The following is a 21134-nucleotide window of genomic DNA, read 5'->3' on the forward strand; positions in this document are numbered from 1 at the left end:
ATCCATGGATCCCGATGGGATGCATCCACGTGTGCTAAAGGAGTTGGCAGAGGTGATCACCGAACTGCTCTCTATCATCTCTATCATCTTTGAAAGGCCCTGGAGAACAGGAGAGGTGCCTGAAGACTGGAGGATAGCCAATGTCACTCCAGTCTTCAAGAAGGGCAAGAAGAAGGATCGGGGAAACTACAGGCCAGTTAGTCTCACCTCTGTCCCTGGAAAGGTGTTGGAACAGTTTGTTCTGGATACCATCTCCAAGCAACTGGAAGAGAAGAATGGTATGAGGAGTAGTCAGCATGGATTCACCAAGGGGAAGTCATGCTCGACCAACCTCTTTGCCTTCTATGATGGTATCACCAGCTGGGTAGATGGGGGAAGAGCAGTGGATGTCATCTACCTTGACTTTAGCAAGGCTTTCAATACTGTCTCCCATGACATCCTGATAGCAAAGCTGAGAAAGTGTGGGATAGAGGAGTGGACAGTAAGGTGGGTTGAGAACTGGCTGACTGGCCGAGCTCAGAGGGTGGTGATCGGCAGCACAGAGTCTGGCTGGAGACGTGTGACTAGCAGTGTTCCCCAGGGGTCGGTGCTGTTGTTCAACATCTTCATCGATGACCTTGATGAGGGAATAGTGTCTGCCCTCAGCAAGTACACCGATGACACAAAGCTGGGAGGAGTGGCTGACATGCCAGAAGGCTGTGCTGCCATTCAGCAAGACCTGGACAGGCTGGAAAGATGGGCAGGAAGAAACCAAATGAGGTTTAATAAGAGCAAGTGTAGAGTCCTGCACCTGGGAAGGAACAACCGGAAGTATCAGTACAGGCTGGGAGATGACCTGCTGGAGAGGAGCTCTGAGGAGAAGGACCTGGGGGTCCTGGTGGATGACAGGTTGACAGTGTGCCCTCGTGACCAAGTGCACCAATGGGATCCTGGCATGCATTAAAAGGGGCGTGGCCAGCAGGTCAAGGAAGGTGATCCTCCCCCTCTACTCTGCCCTGGTCAGGCCTCACCTGGAGTACCTGTGTCCAGTTCTGGGCTCCCCGGTACAAAAAAGACAGGGATCTCCTGGGAAGTGTCCAGTGGAGGGCCACAAAGATGATACAGGGTCTGGAGCATCTCTCCTATGAAGAAAGACTGAGAGACCTGGGTCTGTTCAGCCTCGAGAAAAGAAGACTAGGAGGGGATCTCATCGATGTGTATAAATACCTGAGGTATGGGAGACAGACGGATTTGACCAACCTCTTTTCAGTGGTTTGTGGGGACAGGACAAGGGGTAAGGGCCGCAAGATAGAGCACAGGAAGTTCTGCACCAAAATGTGAAAGAACTTCTTCACAGCGAGGGTGACGGAGCACTGGAACAGGCTGCCCAGGGAGGTTGTGGAGTCTCCTTCTCTGGAGATATTCAAGGCCTGTCTGGACGCCTACCTGGCCAGCCTGCTTTAAGAAACCTGCTTTGGCAGGGGGGTTGGACCCGATCTTTCAAGGTCTGTCAAACCCCTTCAATTCTGTGATTCTGTGATTCTAATTAATTCTAAAAGGTACTTATCCTATATTCTGGAATGTGAAAGAAATGTAAGTAAATAAGTACACAAGTAAGAATATTATCTGCTGCATATCTAAAAGAAAACTATTTCATATAAGAAGAGAAAGGCGCTATTGAAGCTGGTAATTTCAAATCATGGATTGCTCCTTTAAATTCTGTTTTCAGAGTGGAAAACTGTATGTTGATAAGACAGATAACACAACAACAATCCTAATAATAATTTTGTTTAGAAAGGTGAACACCAACTGTTTGGTATATACCAAGTAAAAACATAAAGTTTTAATTATCTAACACATTCTTTGGCAAACTGTCTAAATCTTGCCTGCACCTACTTTTTGTCTAGTGTAATAATAGAACAGCAAGTGTTCTTGTAACCAAAAGAGTTAGAAATAAGGTACTGAGTACCACTATTCTGCAGAAATAATATTTAATGTTGACTATAAAGAGCATAACAGAGATTTTTATTCAACAAAGAACCATCATAACCCTTTCAAGAACAAGGTACTTTTCAAGACATATTTTTGCATTTCTTTTGCAAGACTGAAAGCCAAACCAGTTTTTCCCAACAGATAGGCTGCCCAGATAGGCTGCAATGATACCTGTGTTTCCCTTTTAATTGCCTTATTGTGATGAAATAATGTCAACTTTAAAATATGGTGTCATAAAATAAAAGACAGGTATTTGAATAGTGTGTTTAGAAAGGATTAGGAAGGCTTGATATAAGGAGAATGTATGAATTAAGACAGAAATTATTTTAGGGACTGTTCTGACAAAACAATCTCATTGACAGTTATAAATTAGCACTATTACTTTATAGATATATATACCAGTTGGAAGGGATCTACTTAAATAATTGAGTTCAATTGCCTGAACACGTCAGGGCTAACTAAAAGTTAAAACACATTATTAAGGGTTATTATTAATGGTTCCTTAATGGTGTTATCCTAATGAACACCAGCAGGCATGGGGGATCAACCCCTGCTCCAGGAAGCCTGTTCCAATGATTTACTATCCTCACAGAAATGACACTTTTCTTAATGTCCAGTTGGAACCTCCTGTGGCACACCTTTGTGCCATTCCCATGTGTCCTGTCATGGGTTCCTAGGGAGCACAGTGCGGCACCTCCCTCTGCCCTTCTCCTCCTCAGGGAGTTGCTGAGAGCCGTGAGGTTGCCTCTTGGCCTCCTCTTCTCCAGACTGGACAACCCAAGACAAGCCTCTCTTCATAGGACCTGCCTTCCAGCCCTTTTACCAGCCTTGTTGCTCTCCCCTGGATGCTTTCAAGTATCACAACATCCTTTCTACATTGTGGAACCTGGAACTGCACCAATGCTAAATAGAGCAATCAAATCATCTCTTCAGACTATGCTGTGGTTAATGCACCCCAAAATGCGGTTTGCTGCCAAATGCTTGGCTGGCAGGACACACTGCTGGCTCATGCTGAGCCTGCTGTCAATAGCACCCCCAGGTCCCTTTCTGCTGAGCTGTTCTCCCTCCAGCCACTCCTCTTCCAGTGTGTGCCTGTGTCTGGCATTACTCACTCTGCCCCAAGTACAGAACCTGGCAGAACCTTTGCCTTTGTGGAAGTCCATGCTGTTGATGTTGGTCCAACGCTCCCATCTGCCTAGATCCCTCTGCAAGCCTCTTGTCCCTCCAGAGAGCCACATCAGCATTGTCAGCAAACTTGCTAAGGATGCCTTCAACTCCTGCATCCCGATCTCTGATAACAATGTTGCACAGAACTGGCCCTAGAATTGAGCCCTGGGAGACACTGCTAGTGACTGGCCACCAGCCAGATGTAGTCCCATTCACTACTGCTCTTTGAGTGCTGCCGTTCAGACAGTTCATCACCCAGCATAGCACGTTCCTTTACATCTTACATTTGGATAATTTGTCCAGAAGGATGCTGTGAGAGACTGTATCAAAGGCTTTACTAAGATCCAGAAAGATTGCATCTACAATCTTCCCATCATCCACCTAGTGGGTGACCTTTTCATACAAGGAGTTTGGATTACTAAAATCAGACTTCCCTTTGTTGGACCCATGTTGTCTATGCCTTATAAGAGCTGTATTCTTTCAATGCCTTGCAGTAACACCCAGCACAATCCTCTCTGTAACTTTTCCAGGGCCTTAGGTTAGACTCAAAGACTTACAGCTCAACACCTCTACCTCACTTGCCTTGCTTATCCATCCTGAACAGCCAATAATCCTCCACCCTGGAAATCCAGTCATGGGACTTGTCCCTCCCAGTCTCATTAATACAAATGATATCAGAGCTCTGGAAAAGGAACAACGCTTCCAGTTTGTCCCAGTTGTTCTTCATACTGCATGTGTTCGTATACAAGCATTTCAGCTGTGCTCTTGATTTTGCAGTGCTTCCTGAAGCAGCATAGATGTTCCCATTAGCCTTGTCATCCTCAGATGGTGCTGGACCATCCCTTGGCTTAAACTCGGTGTTTCTGATGGTACACCATTCCCTGGTGATCCTAGTTTAAAACCCTCCCAGTCAGCCTCATCAGGTTACATGCAAAGAAATATTTATCCCATTGAGATGGACCCTCTCAGGCCCCAGCAGACCTTTCATCTCAAAGAGCTTTCTATGGTTATAAAACCCAGAATTCTAGCAGAGGCATCACCAGTCTTGGAGCCAGGCATTGATCACCTGAGCTCACTCTTTTCTTTCTCTGTCTCTCCTCTTTACTGAGAGGATTGAGAAAAACATTGTTTGTGCTTCTGAGTTTTTTGGTTATCTCGACAGGGCCCTGAAATCTCTGGCGATTGACCTCAGGCTTTGTGTAGCTAAATCATTGGTATCATCTTGAAAGAAGAGGAGAGGATAATAGTCTGAAGGCTGTATTATCCTTGAAAGCTCACTGGAAACATCCCTGATCCGAGCACCATGGGAGCAGCAAACTTCTTTGTGAAGAAGGTCTGGTCTGTAGATGGGATCCTCTGTGCCCTTCATGAGTGAAGACAAGTAATTTACTTCCTAGTACCTGATATAGTGCTGTGTTTGGGGTTTAGGATTAAAATACTGTTGATAACACACCAATGTTTTAGTTGCTGCTGAGCACAGACCCAAGGTCTTTTTAGTTCCTTACACTGCCCTTCCAGCAAGGAGGCTGGGGGTGCACAAGAAGGTAGGAGGTGAGACAGCCAGAACTTAGTTCAACTGGCCAAAGGGATGTCCCATGCCATGTGGTGTCATGATCAGCAATAAAACTTGTGGGAGGTGTCTAGGGAGGGCTGCCATTACTCAGGCACTGGCTGGGCATTGGTCAGAGGGTGTTGATCAACTGTGTTGTTGTTTCCTTTTTTATTAAATTGTCCTTAACCCAACCCACAAGTTCTTGCATATTTAGCTTATTTAATTCTTCCCCCATCCTACCTGGGGGGAGTAAGTGAATAGCTGTGTAATGCTGAGCTGCCTGCCAGTTTAAACCACAACATCTATGCCTATCGTTAGTTAGTTGAAGCTATAAACTCTTCTGTTTTGCTCTGTCCTAAAAAGAGAAAGGCACAGAGAAGGGTATGGCTTCTCTCATTATTCATAAGAAAGGCTGCTGTTCCTGACTAAGTACACATAGAGGTTTATTCTTCTATATTTTTCCAGAAGAATCTGACAAATGTTTTCCTGGTTAAGTTAAACATGGAGAAAGTTGCTGGACTAACAATTAGGAGATTTAGAAATTCTTCGTTTACCCCACAGACACGTATTTTGGAAAGAGCAAAACACTACCAATGTAGTGATGCCACTATCTCAGCAAACCTCTCGCCGTTTCTTTCTTAAAATAAAAAAGTCATTAAATAGCAGGTGGACTGTATGCATATCGATCCAGGCACCAAGAAAGGCTTCACTCTTTCTCTCACAGCTAATCTGTAAGAGGAGATCAAAACAAACAATAAACAAATACTTTGTCTAAATATGATAGAAAATGCTACAAGTCAAATGCCTTCATTTAGTGACTGTTACTAATATGAATCCTAGTGTGCACAGTTTTACCAGTCAAACTGACCACTACAGCACCTGAAGTTTCTCATTATATCTGTGATTAGATGATTTTCAAGATATATGAAGGACTTCTATAAAACCTAATTTACTACTTTAGCTTTCCATGTGCTAATCTTGAGCCTTGTTAAACACAAATTTAATTGTAAAATTCTACTTTAACGCTATAAATATCAAGAGAGTATTTTTTTCAGTTACTTTAATGAGATTCCCTACTCCACATTAGTAACTTACACACTAAGATTGGTGGACAACAGTGACTATGATTAGCTTTTATTATTCTTATTGATTTAGTCGAGTTCTGTTATTGCATTTTGGAATGCCATCACAAGATAAAACAACAACCAACCAAACAAAAGAACACAGAGTAACTGATGTTCCATTAGCAATTAATAATTTCACATTTAAAACTACTCTAATTTCCATTGGATTTCATATGATTGTAAAAAAAGCTTACCAGCAAAAGAATGCTGATGTGTATAAAATTGATCCTAAGAAACTCCACCAGTACCTCTTTAGAGGTACTTAGACCATCTTTTTAAAGTCCACTTTAAACACAAATTAAATGTTAATTGATATATTTTGAGATACTACTGTTTATATCTAGCTTTTCTTTCTTCATACTTAAAAAGCAGTCATACTCCATAATATCAATGAATATATCTAAGTTATTTGATAATAGAAATGCTAGCATTGTCGCTCTTTTCATAGTTCTCCATGTGGAGACTATGTATTTTATTCCATTGTCATTCATTTCATTTCTGTAGTATGACTTCATTGTAAAATTACCAAATTGCTCATTAGATTTATTGAAATATATAGACTTGATTATTCAAAATAAATCCACTAGTGTGTTACAACTTGTAATCTCTGATAACACAGACTGGCTCCTAGTATTTTCAGATGAAACTAAAAAGTAAATAGTTGATTTAAAACATTACTTCTTTATGTCTTAAAAAGAGAATCTGCTTTCAGACGTACATGTCTAGAACAAAGGCACTTTATTATTGCTAAGTAAAGTTGACTTTTCCAATGGATTTCATTCAGAATATTTCTTTTCTAGTTCTTTGTCAGAGGCAAATCTAGCTGCGGTTCAATAATTGATATGCCTGTTCATTTTCTAAGTATTCTTACCTTTCCTCTTGGAGCTCAGTTGGTGCTGATCAGATACATATGCCAATATTATTTTTTTTTTCTACAAATCAAATGTCTGCTTATATGTCTATTTTTCTTATAAAAGATTCACAGAAATGTTAATCTATTCATTGGAAATGGAGTTCATATATAAACGTGATCAAACTTACATTTTCATTATTCTTTTTGTTACGTACTTATTGGGAAAACTGAGAAAACCATAACACAATGCCTAAATACGTCAAAAAATGATAGGAAGATCATGCTACATACTTCTCTCCCAGCTCCACAGAAATGCAGTAACAAAGAATATTTCAAGTTGAGGACCAAATGCAACAAAATTCAGTGCATGGCTTGTGCAGCAGTCTTGGAAGAACTACTAACACTGTTGACAAGCCTGACAGTGGGCCTCTATGTCTGCTTGATAGGTCTGATTTGTCTGCTGCAAGACAAATCTGTTTTATAAGATTAGTATCCTGCATTCTCATATTTGCTAGTGCAGAACAAACAAATCTCCTATAACTTCACAAAAGTGTTATACATTCTTTCTGTTTTCCACATTTAGGATTTTGCACATCACCACCTCTCAAGAAGCATAAGGTGTTATGTTTTTTGTTGATGAGATGCCTCTTTTTCCAAGCTCAGTAACTCCATTGCTAAACCTTTTGTTATTTAAAGGTATTTTTGTTGTGTGGGGCATAAAGCAGTATTTATTTTTCTCTAAATTATCTGGCTTTATCATACCTGTCTTAAAAAAATTCTAATTTACTCCATCAGTGAATTTATCTGCAGATCATATTCAGTCATTGTTTCTGTCCTCTTATCCTTAGTTTATTGTCAAATGAACAAGTGTACAGCAAATGAATCTTCCTCTACCCTCTCTTCTAATATTAGCAAACACTATAGTAAAAAAAAAAAAAAAAAAAAAAAAAGAAAGAGGTCAGCATGAAGCTACAAAACACAAACCAATACTTGTTTTGAAGTCTCTCCTTTATAATACCTATCACTTAGTCTGGCTTCTATGAACCTGGCATTGTTTTCTGCAGTTATGAAATTCCAAAAAGGAAAAAAAGGAAAAAAAAAAAAAAAGGAAAAAACAGGAAACCCTTTCACTCCGAGATATACAATTGCTATGAATTTGCTTAGTTTTCACAGAGTAGCAATTCTGAATAGAAATATCCAATTTCCAACTCTTTTGTAATAAGTTGCATTTTTCAACATTTTGTGTTATGACCTCTACCCCCAGCTCAGGCAGCTTTTACCAAATTTAAACAAAATCAGTTTTAATTTGAAGTTTTTGTCCTAAGGTGCCTGACCTCAATTTTCAGATGGTCTGAGCTTTCAAAGCATTTAATGAATCATTCCTCTCCATTGTCCACTTGCAGCTCCACTCAGAATCTGCTTTTCTAAACATGTACATAGACATACCTATATCAGACACTACAGGTAAAAATAACAGAGCTTCCTTTTTTTAGGAAGAACTCTCATATATATTTTTCTAAATCATGTACTTAAGCCAAGAATCAAATACCACTTTCATTAACTAATGTGATTATGGCATGGCAACATAAGAATTTCTCAATTTATTTCAAAGTTTTTTTCACTTAAAGAGTAAACACACCCAATCAGTTGTGTGAGGACAGTTATCTTCACCTTCTCTTTGTCATCTTTTTCTATTAAGGAGGCAGGGAGAATACTAATATTGCAATGACCAATGACCATTATATGCTTTAATGGGATCTATCCTGAGAATGCCAGATTTAATAAGGGCTCTTCCAATTCGTGATCTCATTAAAATGCTTGTTGGCAACAATATGCAGAGCTGGATCTGATACACAATACCACAGTCCCAAAAGAAAATAGAAAAAAACATCTTGGGGCACCTGCTTTTCCTCTTGTCTATGTCAGTCCTTCCAGCATTATTATGAAGCTATAAGGATTCCTGTATTACTCAAAGCTGTAAACATTTTCTTAATTCACATATATTTTCTTATTGAATTCTAAATTATGTATATTGATACATGCTGCTATTGCTATTATTAACAAAAACATTATTTTCCAAACTTTTCATCAAAAGTAAAAGCCTTCCCAGTAGGAAAAAAAAAAAAAAAAAAAGGAAAGAAAAAGAAAAACTGAAGTACACAAGCAATTTAAAAGTAAATAATACTGACACCACATGAAAAAAAAAAAAAAAAATGGGTTTGCTGTCCATGTACTTACTTGTGACCCATCTCATGGGCAATGGTAAAAGCGAGATTCAGACCATTGTCTTCTGCAATTATACATTTTCGTTTTTCACTGCACATTCCACTCAGATATGCTATACCTAGGAAATATAACCACCACATTCAATTATTTTTATTATTACTAAATGTACATACTGTGGCTTTACTGACCCCAAACAGGTCTGAAAACTTACAGTCATCAAAACAATCCAAATATATAAGCAGGTACCACACAAAAAATTACGTATTCGTAAGTTACAACTAACTTTAGCACAAAAGTGGATAAAAAGTATAAGAGAAATCACAAGCAATGGCATTATTAAATGAAAGTAATATTACATGATTACACAGACTGCAATGTGCAGAAAATGTATTCTTTACAAGCATTATAGGTACCTTAATAAGATATGATAGAACACTAATACAGGTAGTGATACTGCTGCAAATAAAAATAGATGTGTACATAGACAGGAAACAAATACAAACTGGTATTTTCTCTGACAGACATACAATGCAAAACATAGAGCACCACACCTAAATGATCACTGTTAAGTACTGATATAGTTCAGTGTGTCCATTTAAAATTGTATAGAAGAATCACAACTAGTAAAATTCTTAGAAGGCTGCAGTTTGTTTATTGTAGAGGCTGTAATACCACTACTATCAAATACCTAGGTTTTCAAAAATTAGAAGCCTATGACACAGGCTTCTGAGGTCATGCTGTATTTCTAAAAAGTAGAAAGGCCACAGTTTTAAAAGCTTGAGCAATATGCTGCTGAATTTGGGTAATGGTCTTTTTTTTTTTTTCAGGACATAAATACATCCAGTGGGGACCCATTGTCGTCATTCATTGTTTGAAATTTCAGAGTAAACAATCAAAACCCTGTTTCAAGTGTTTGGCCTATTTCCCAGGAACATCCTTTCAATGGAATGGTGCCCTCTGGATCAACATGTTTGCTGGATGTTTGCATATAAAGGTCAAGTTTGAAATGTTTGTCAGAGTTTGAAATTTAGTCATAATTAGCATTCTAAGTTAACAAGATAAAAGTCATTCTTCTTACAATCCAACTATTTGTCAGTCTGTAAACTCAACCCCTCATCCACAATGTGAAATTCAAGTAGTAATTCCAACACAAATCTGGCAGTGGTCTTCTCATTAGAGCTAGTCGAAAGTTTTTGGACACAGGGCTCATGTGACAAAAAATGTTGTTCAGGATTGAAAAAAACAATCATATATTAGATTTGAATGTAACAGAACATTTCAGCTTTTACTATTTTTCCAAAGAAAGGAGAAAAATTGAAATAGGCAACAAAAAGAAATCCAGCTGCAAAAAAAGGCAAAACATATTCAAAGCAAAAAAAAAAAAAAAAAAAGTCCAACGACACCTCATTCAAATTGTAGATATCATTTATATTATCTTTACTGAAAATAAGAGAAGTAAGAAATGGTCTGAATTGTAATGTACTATTTTGAAAGTTATACTCCAGCAGCTGAGGTAAAAAGAAAAATCATTCCAAGACATTTCTGTTCCTCGTAGTTCTACAATTTTGTCCATTTTCCTTCAAATTTTAATTAGAGCTGATAACAATACCAGAAGTAGCATACATCAGGACTCTGACTTGAGACAATGCCAATGAACTTACAAAGTGCTAAAACAAAATAGAAAAATTACTCTCACCATAGAAAACAAACAAACAACAACAAAAAAAAACAGTGCTGCATTTCAGAGTTGTGGCCATTCCCACTACTACAATGCATCCTGTTGAGAAATACATTTCTTTCTTAATGGTTATATGGCTATGATAAAACTTATTTGCTGGAATGTATGGAAAGAAAATTCCCAAATCTCTCTCTTTCTGTTAATGTTGAATATTAATAAAAAATTATCTGATGCTGTCTAGTTTCTTACAGGGAAAAGAAGCCCCCTAGCCTTCTTTTGACCTCTAAAGGGCCAGGGTCAAGTATATTACCAATATCTCTCCACACAGCAACACAATCATTTTCAGTTGCTATGTATGTTCAGTTTCAGTCATGACTGCCCCAAAAGCATAATTTATTCCCAAATAACTGTACGTTGCAAGCTTCATACCTATTTTGCAGAAGCAGCACTAAGTTCTAGTGAGCATTTTCAACAATACTCAATATAGACGACCAAAACTGTTTGTATACATGACAGTCTTTGAAGGGAATTCATTACACTTGATCTTTTAAAGTGTAACATCTGAAACAAAAGAGATATATTTCATTTAGATTAAATTAGATTTTGGATTCTAGAAATGTCCAAAAATATCAAATGCAATATATGTTTTATGACTTTGCCCTTATTAAGCAATATCAACTTTATGTGTGAAAGCCACATAAAACAGCAGCTACTGGTTGCAAATCAGCCAGCTACTAGCTGTGAACTAGTTTCATGTCTTGTCCTTGGTTATTAATTTCTTGTGTAGAGAAAAAGAAACTTACTTCAATAAGCAACTGCTCTTGCTTAGTTATGTCAGCTCTAGGTAAAATATGGAAATTCTTCTTTAAATATATGTATGCTCACTGTGGCTTCATGTGGCTTATTAACACAGCTGGAACTGCTCCAAGGTTAAATCCACAAGAAAAAACAAACAAACAAACAAACAAAAAACACTGCTCCCCTGTAATAATTAATGTATTTCCAATGAACTCCACAGGCTCAAAGAACAGCTTCAGACTCAAACATTCAGATCTAAAAAGTGCTGACTAAAAAACAGCAACATAATCTCACTCTTAATTTTAAAAAGGAACTTGTTATCTACCCATAAAAAAAGCTATGCTGTGAAATAAAAAGGTATTGCATAGATACACACTGCATACAAAACTTAAAAGTTACCTCACTGCAGGTAAGTATTTCTCACGTTAGTTCTGAAGAAAATATACACAATATTTATTAAGAAAACAAAGCTTTACAGATGTGCCCTAGAAGAACCATGTGAACATATATTCTTATGAAACATGTAAATATCTAAATGAAATAGATGTTTTCTTTTGCTTCAGAAAAGTAGAACTTTTGCTGAGGCTGTAGCAGTGGTTTATTTCTACTGCCACTACTGCTTCCAATGGAGATGGTTTACATTTCATACTATGATATGGTACAATAGATTTTCTTTAAGATTTCCTGGTTTCTTAATGAACATCCTCATAATTTCATCATAACTATTTATTCTTTCAAAGCACACACACCTTTACAACTTCTGTGTTGAAAAGCTGTGGTTCATCTCGCAGAGATGTTACATAAAACTCATTACCAACTAAAGTATCCAAACAAATTCATCAACTTCATATGCTCATTCACAGCTTGCTGTCCATAACATAAATCCACTACCTATAACAGAAGGCCACAGGAATGAAAACAGCACAGTAAAAAAATATAATCACTTTAAGAAATATGCAGACATATACAAACATTGTTCTTTTTTACAGTGACCTCACAACATATAAACATGATTTAAGCATGGTCAAATTTGTAGTGAAGCATTTTAAAAAGCTAGGGAATGGTTATTATTTTTCCCTTTATAGTAATTCAATTAAATTACTACTATGAAAGTGTTACTCACACAAATTCATTACCTAGAACATTTGAATTTCTTATCAATATATATCTCAAATTTCAATTCTGAACTTTCTTGGATTCACAATACATTCAAGCTTGGGTTGTCTTGCCATTGGCTATATGCTCCTTCTGAATCCCTTTCCTTATAACTGCTCCAAAATTTCACTGATTTAAATGCTGCTAAAAGAGAAGGATACCCTTCCACATTTCACCAGTTTACTCCATTGATATCACCTGTAAACATTCCTGCGCTATTTCACAGCTCTTCTGTTCTGGAACAAGTAATCTTCTGCCCATTAAATTATTGTTTTTGTTTGTTTGTTTGGTTTGTTGTGTTTTGTTTTGTTTTGTTTTTTCTCATATTTTAAGGCAGTAATGAATGGTAAAAAATACAGAACAAAGCTCGTGTAACAAATCCTCTGAATTCAGTGAAGAGGGATAGGGACTCAACCAGGTATCCCCTCTACTAATGATCAAGTTCAGAGTCTACTCTAATCTACAGTCTATATGAAATCAAAAATTATTAAAAAACAAACTGAAACTCATTTTTAGGAGTTTCAAAGCTGAAAAAAAAAACCTGTAAAGAGCATGTGTTTGTATAGCACACTATAAAAAAATAGCATTTCAATTTTAAAGTATTTTAAGCATGACATGAATGAGCATGACATATTTCTCAGGAATCTAGGGATAGTATGTTCTTATGCTGTCTATCCATCAGTCAAAATCATCCAATTTGACCAAGATGAAATCAGTAAAAAAGAATAGATTCACAGCATCTACTGCTCTCCCTGTCATCTTGTTAAAACAATGAAGCATTCAATTACTACTGAATGCCTATTAGATATAATTTCAAGCATACAGAAACTGTTCATGAACTTCACAAATGATGGATGTATTTTTATGAAATTAATGTACATAAACTGATATTGTTTTGGCACATGCTATGAATAAAAATATTTATATATGGAGTTTGTTCTAAAGTTTCTACACCAAGCTTTGGAAACACCAGTATAAAACACTGTTGGGATATAGATAAGCAAGTACTGGACAGAACACATGCAGAAAAGAAAAAAACTTACTCTTCTGAAAGTGCCATGCAGCAATACACTACAGAAGGCATGACCTTAGAATTACTGATGATGTAAAAGCATAGTAAACCACTACAGCAGAAACATAATTTCATGCCCTAATACATTTGGCTTTTGATTCAAACATAAACATTTCACATTTGAATTGGCAAACCAATTGATCTGTGAGGATAAATAACAACACTTATCTGGACTTTATTACTTCTAACAAATGATTTTTTTTAGCAGTTCAGACGCTTTTCTTAAGAAATGGAAGAAGAAAAAAACTTTTTATAGAGCTGACACTTAAAAGTCTAATTAGTACAAGCTGCTCTGAACAGAGTTCCAGATACTGAGGATTTCCAGGAAAAAAAAAACACTCTTGTCACTCATCAGTGAATCAGCAGCCTTTAAACAAGGCAGCAATCAAACCAACTTAGTTAACACTTAACAAACAAGAATTTCAAGTGCAAACAGAAAACCCTAGAAATGTATTTTTTTTTCTTTACAGGAAGAGACAGTGATGATAACTATACCTACTATACAAATGTGTATATATATATATAAATATGTATACATACTGATGAAAGATACTAGAAGAAACAATAGGATAAAAATGAATGAATTTCTGCATTTTATGCAAACATAAATCCAGTTTTTATCACCTATTTTGTTAGTTTATGATTTATGTAAATCTTAGAAAAAGCAAAACTGCTAGAAAAACTTTATCAACAATTAATAAGTATGTGATTTTATGCTCCATAACACTAAGCCAACTTTTTTCCCTTTAAACAAACTGTTGCAGTTTAATCTTTACTGTGGGAAAAAAGAATAAAAATGGGGAGGGCATATAAATACATGCCAAACAGGCATAAATAAATACTAATGCGTACAGTTTTAAGGGCTTACTTATTGCATCTTATTAACAGTCCATAGGTGTTTAATATGTTCTTATATGGATGGTAGAACGGCTGGAATTTGCTTGGTTTCTTTTAAAATGCAGCTCACATAGAAGGCATCTCTTTCTTAAGATGAATACTAACCTAAGATGAGAACTAACATACTGTCATTGCCCAGATGTATACTTGTACTAATTCTGTCCTCTACAGTGGTCAATAGCAAATACAGAGATAATAAACGAACAAGACAATAAGTGAGCTTTCCCCATGTCGACTCCCAGCCTTTGCTAGAAGCGTAATATGGACTCCCTAAGCTAAACGTTTTATCCATACTGTAATCTACCAGTAAATGCTACCAGATCATTTACTCTCGGAATTTGGTTGTTCCCTCTTAACCTGTTTCAGAAATTTGGTCCATAACATATCATGGCAAATAGTTCCAGAGTATAACTACATAAAACAGTACATTTTTCTCTTTTTATAAATACTGCATCAGGCATATTCTATCTCACATACAATGACATCTATGCTTTCATAGATCTCCACCAGCTTCCTCAATGACAAATTAGCAATTTTTAGCATATTTAGCCCTTCAACATGCAGAGGCCAAACGATCTTTTTGTCTCCTTGTATCCCTCTTCATGCCTTACCTTCTGTTATATTCTGTCTTAGGAAAATGGCCATAGTTAAAAGGTTATTATGCTTTCCTATAGCAGTATAGCCATATGAAAGCTTTCTATTCTTTCCTACTCAATCCTAACAGTCTTTAAGTCAGCTGATCAGTGAGCTGACATTTTCAGAGAACTGTTCGCTATCATTCCTTTCTCTCTTCCCTGAGTGGTTCCAAAGCATCCATATGCAGTCCAGATAGCATCTCTAGCAAAGTCTGCTGCCTACCAGGAGCTCACACTCATGATGTTATTGAGAAGATGCCAAGACGGGTGAAGCCAGGTGCATGGAATCAGGCAAGGAAGGCTCGAGAGCAGCACGGCTATGTAAACATCTCCTGGCTGAACTGAAAAGCAAGAAGCAAATTCACATGCAGTGGAAGCATGGACACCCATTTGGGGAACAATATAGAAATGATGCCTGGACACATAGGGATGGGATTAAGAAAGCCAATGTACAGGTGGAACTGAACCTGGCAACAGATGTAAAACAAACAAACAAACAAAAACAAACAAAAAACAAGCAAACAAAAACAAACAAACAAACAAACAAGAAACAGGGAGAATGTCTTTAGGTATGCTGGTTGAAAAAGTAAATCCAAAGAAAATGAACCCTCCCTGCAACACAAGTCAGGAAATCTATTGATGACTGATTAAAAGTTTAATTTTTTTACATAGAAGTAGAAAAGTCTACTTTTGGAACTTATGCAATAAAGACTTTCAGTCTTTAAATTACATGGGTAAATTATAAGAGTGCCTTATGAAAGCTTCATGGAACTCCGCTATATAAAATTATATAACATTTGAAAATGAGACACCTCTTTCTTTGGCAAGAAAACTGAATGGGACTTTCCAACGTACATGAGAAGCTTGCTTCTTGGTAAGCCAGAAATAGGTTGCACACTGAGCACCAGCCATTTCAGAAGAGTTCTCAAAAAATACATTCATAAATAAACTCATGTTGAGGATATGATTTTCATTGATGTATCAGACAAAAACAAACAAGCAAACAAACAAACAAAACCAGATACATTGTTTACTTTGAACTGAGTATCATGTGCCTCAGGTTAAGAGTTGGTGCCCACTTCTTGCCATACAAGTCAGTTCTATAAGTTGACAAAACCCTGGTCACTATACAGAAGGATGGGAAAATGATAACAGTGAATACTGTGGTACTTCACTGTGTTTTTGACAGCTCACAATTGCTTACTATGTTATAGAGCTTGTTCTAGGCAGTGTTATGATGTTGTTTTGCAGTCCTTTAGGCTATTTGTGTAGCTTTCTCTATGCGTCCCTTCTGGGGTGTTGTGGTTTAATCACTGTAGGCAGCTAAGCACCACACATCCTCTTGCCTGCTCCCCCTCAGTCGGATGTGGAAGAAAACTGGGAAGGTAAAAGTAAGAAAACTCACGGGTTGAAATGAAGACAGTTTACCACGTAAAGTGACCCTGGTCACTCTGGTCAATTTGGGTCAGCTGTTCTGGTTCTGTCCACTCCCAATTTCCTGCACCCCCAACCTCTATTCTGGTGGGGCAGCATGAGAAGCAGAACAGTCCTTGTCTTTGTGGAAGCACTGCTCTGCAGCAGCTGAAAGTGTGGTGCATTATCACCAGTGTCTTGTCAAAAATCTAAAACATACACCATACCAGCTGCTATGAAGAAAGTTAATTCTATCCCAGCCAAAACCAGGACACTGGGAAAAAAGAAACAGGGAAAGATATTTGTGTGAACTAGCCATTTTCTGTCCCCATGATATACAAACATGACACTCCTGCTCTTGAGTTTAGTTTTAGAGAAACAGGAATAAGAATTTCCTTCTGCCGAGAAAAGCTTTTATTACTGTTCATTACTTTCTGTAATGTAAATATACAGACCATTAGAAAGAACTATCTTTTGTAACATTACACCAGATGAGAAAAAGGAGAGCTTGAATTCTGCTTTTCTTTGATAGAAAGAAGCCTACAATAGAAACTAAGACTGCTCTCAACAGATCATCATAAAGATTAGAAGATATGTAAACACAATCACACATTTTTTCTTTTACTTATCTAGAGTTGTATAAAGTGTTACAAGGGAGTTTGCATGTGCATGGCACGAAGGCTGTGTCAGTTCCTTTGACTAATTGCCTCTACGTTTCTATGTACATGTACATTATTTCCCCTGTTCTGATCTTTATTTAGTCCACCTTTAGTTTTTCTATTCCACATTTGATTTACTTTAAGCTACCTGTTTATTAAAAAAAAAAAAAAAAAGTTTTACTCTTTGTGTTTGATTAATAAACCCCTAAAATAGAAGACTCAGAGGAGATTGGCAAAGTCAATGTGCTCCTGAAGCTAAAGGAGGAATGTAGGGTGTGACTTATTACAGCTATGGCAAAAAAAGATGAACAAAAGGGACCAAAGGATGGCCTTTGTTTGAGATAAATTAATGTATCAGTTCAGTGGATTAACTGGTTGTGTAAATGTTTTTCTCAGAGTTAATCAAAAGGGTGTGTCTGTCTTCTTGAACTAGAACAGTTATTCCAATTATATAAGCTGAATTAATAAAATTGGTGTCCTTTGCACACAACCCTTAGCTAACATGGAGTATTCATTATTTTTGAAGAAAAAAGATAGAAAAGAACATTTTATAGATTATCATGACTCGGAAGGGACCCACAAGAATCATTGAGTTCAGCTTCTGGCTCCTCACAGGATCACCCAAAAATCAGACCATGTGTCTGAGAGTGTTGTCCAAATGCTTCTTGAACACCAGCAGGCTCAGTGGCATTACCACTGCCCTGGGGAGACTGTTACAGTGCCTGACCACCCTCTCAGTGAAGAACCTTTTCCTAACATCCCTCCTGAACCTCCCCGATGCATTCCCCCTTTCAAAATCATTGTGACCATGTAAACCACAATCAGACCCTCTGATAGTAAGAGGGTGATCACAGTTAAAATGGACTTTCTCGATTTTAGAATGTTAAAAGGGAAGGCAAATAAGATTATTTATATGAAAGTCAATTTATAGAAGCAAGCAATCAGATTACTGTTGTAAGCCTCAAAATTCCAAATCTGCTCTGGTCAATATGTGCTCAGGAAAGCAATATACAGTATACAACGCTGTGTGCCTAAACCCTGAATGTATTCATATCTGATTTAATAGCAATTTGAATCAATGATAGTGTTGTAATCACACATACTGTGTTACGTTTTACAAACCATATTCTGTTTTTATGGTGTGTAGAAAGATATACTGCCTGTATTTTTATGTTATGAAATTAATTCATTGAAAAAAAAATCAGTAAACTGAGCTGGAGAAAATGATTATCTGTCCTACATATTTCCTTCTAAAACATTTTTAGAGAAATATAACATCTGATATATGGGAACAAATATCTTAGGTGATTAAACAACCTGGTGACTACTAAAGGACTTGTATCTGGTACTGGTCTATTAAAAAAAAAATAGATGGTATGGATTTAATGATGGCGTTACACTGTATAAAGTACTTAAAAACAGTTATCTTTCACAGAATGCAAAACATCTTAGAGGTCTGCGAACTGAAGCTTCTGGTGCGGTATGACTTAAAAAGGAAAATCAGGGATCACAGACTCAAGACCAAATTCTAAGGGAGATATCTTTGGTATCTGCTAAAAAGGCAAGTTAAATACTAAAGTAGGATTTATGGCACAAGAAATTACCATGTGACTACTTGCTAACATTAAGAAACACAAATTGACATCATTTTATGAAGATGATCTTTTCTAATAATTTGCTTTGCTACTGCATACTTTCTTGCTACTGAAAACTGTTTAAACTATATTTTTTTCTAGCACAAGCACAAATTTAAACATACCTTTATAAAAAGAATACAAAGAAAAGCTCAGTTGATTTAAAAATACATAGCTGGAATATATAAAAGAACATTTTATATTAAAGTATGTATTAAAAAAATAAAAAATAAATTTAAAAAAGCCTCATCTCATTGGGCTCTGCTCCAAGGAAATAGGAAACACTGCGCAAACCAGTATGTTTATGAAGGAGGTGATGTACAGGTGCATTTTAGACTTCCAAGGGAGCTATGTACTGTATTCATATTTTAAAAGCTCCCCTGTTTTTCAAAATCAGTTTTGAGGTAGTCTGCATTTTCTAAATAGAAATTTTCTATAACTTCCTACAACTTAAAAAAAACGGTCACCTTAAAACTTGGCCTGTCATTTCAACATCTTTTCTGTAACTTTCCTAAAAGGCAGAGAATACTTATTGCATGTCTATTTTAATGAAAATATGCTGTATTCTGAAACTATCTTTTTCTCTTACTCTGCTTCTAAGAAAATCTTGCTCTTTGCCCACAAGAAATGATCATGAATTGATGTCATCCTGCAAAGTAAGATGATCCAGTAAATTATCAAATCTGCCTCCCTTGCAGATTTCTGAAGTGTGACTTGAGAAATTTTTAAATATTATAGACCTACACCTCTGTACACCATAGTCAAAATACATTAGCATCAAAGAGCAAAATGTGTAATAGAGGTAATTAAGAATTATGCCACTCAATCCAAGTAGTCAAAATATTAATCCAGGTGCTTATCTCTCTTCTTGCCTCCCTGACATCTAGGTTTCAGTTCTCACATTCATAAAATGTACAGCTGCTAAAGCTCATGTTCTGTACAGCTGTGAACACTGCAACACCCTTGATTTCATCTCTTGTCTCATTCAATTCCATCAAATTATTTTTTTCTGAACATGCTTCTAAGCCTTGTGTAACATCGATGTCCCTTCCCTATTTGATCTAGTCATAATATATTACCAATGCTTTTCCTGCTCTTACAAAGATTCCAGCATTGATACCCTATCAATCTGATTTTCCTGTAATTTAACTTCTGGTGAGTTCTTCCCTATGCCTTGTTACCATTCTCCGTTCAACAAGCAGATGTGAAATTGCTCTTGAGATGTATAATTTTCATTTTCTGTATTTATTTCTGCAACAATATATGAGCAAACAGGAATTTCTTGCTGTCTTTTGTAATTTTTTAATATATCTGCACTACAAAAATGACACTGTGGTAGTGACATAAAACTATTCCTTGATAAACAGTACTTCAGCACAATAATACATTTCCACATTTTTCTGTAGTCTGCGTGATTGCTGTAACACATTTCTCATGTTTCCATGAGATAACCAAGAAACATGAAGTTTATTTTACTGTTGTTGAGAACCCACTTGAAGAAAATTTTTTACTTTTTTTTTTTAAAAAAAAAAAAAATCCTGGTGTAATCTGCATTCTCTTTTGTGTGAGATAAGGAGCACGTAAGGGGATTAAATCGGGGGGGAAAAAAGGTAAAATACATGGGTTGAGATAATGACAGTTTAATAGGACAGAAAAGGAAGGGAAAATTAATAATAATGATGATGATAATAATTATAAGAGAAGCTGTGGATGCCCCCTCCCGTGAAGTGTTCAAGGCCAGGTTGGATGGGGCTTGAGCAACCTGGTCTAGTGGAAGGTGTCCCTGCCCATGGCAGGGGTGTTGGAACTAGATGATCTTTAAGGTTGCTTGCAATCCAAACCATTCTATGATTCTATGACTAGTCAGCTGTGATTTGTTTTTTTGTTTGTTTTGTGTGTCTTTGACTGATTTTTACATAATCTAGATGATCTTTAGATACTCTAAAGCCAAATTTTTTATGTTTGTGACCTTTAATTTTTTCATGGGAAGAAATTGAATTTTGTTTCATTGTAAGAGAGATGAATGACTGATTTTGAGACTAGTTATAGCAGATACCAATAGCACACCTTATTAGAAAAGCATCTTAACTAATGCCTGTCTGATATATGAGAACAAAGGCAGAGGTATCTTGAGAAGAATCTTCCATTAAACTTATTTTCAGTTAAAATTATTTGATTTAAAAATACTACCTTTATTTCATCTCCAGATATCCATGCTGCATTCCATCTTAATCAGTGCCATCTAAGCAGATATTATTCTATGAAGGTGGTTTTGCTGCCCTAAGTAAGAGTCAGTGCCA

At 36.7% G+C, this 21134-nt stretch overlaps 1 protein-coding gene across 2 annotated transcripts in view; it reads right to left on the reverse strand.

Annotated features, from left to right (window-relative positions):
- The window catches only part of ADAMTS19 (ADAM metallopeptidase with thrombospondin type 1 motif 19), a 166724-nt gene that overhangs the window by 79188 nt on the left and 66402 nt on the right, over window positions 1-21134 (reverse strand). For both annotated transcript variants that reach the window (XM_035310269.1, XM_035310268.1), the window contains exon 8: window positions 8906-9011. In XM_035310269.1, the coding sequence (XP_035166160.1) occupies window positions 8906-9011 (106 nt within the window). The remainder of the gene's footprint in view (window positions 1-8905; window positions 9012-21134) is intronic.

This window comes from Oxyura jamaicensis, chromosome Z, assembly GCF_011077185.1.
Source record: "Oxyura jamaicensis isolate SHBP4307 breed ruddy duck chromosome Z, BPBGC_Ojam_1.0, whole genome shotgun sequence".
Classification (NCBI taxonomy): domain Eukaryota; kingdom Metazoa; phylum Chordata; class Aves; order Anseriformes; family Anatidae; genus Oxyura; species Oxyura jamaicensis.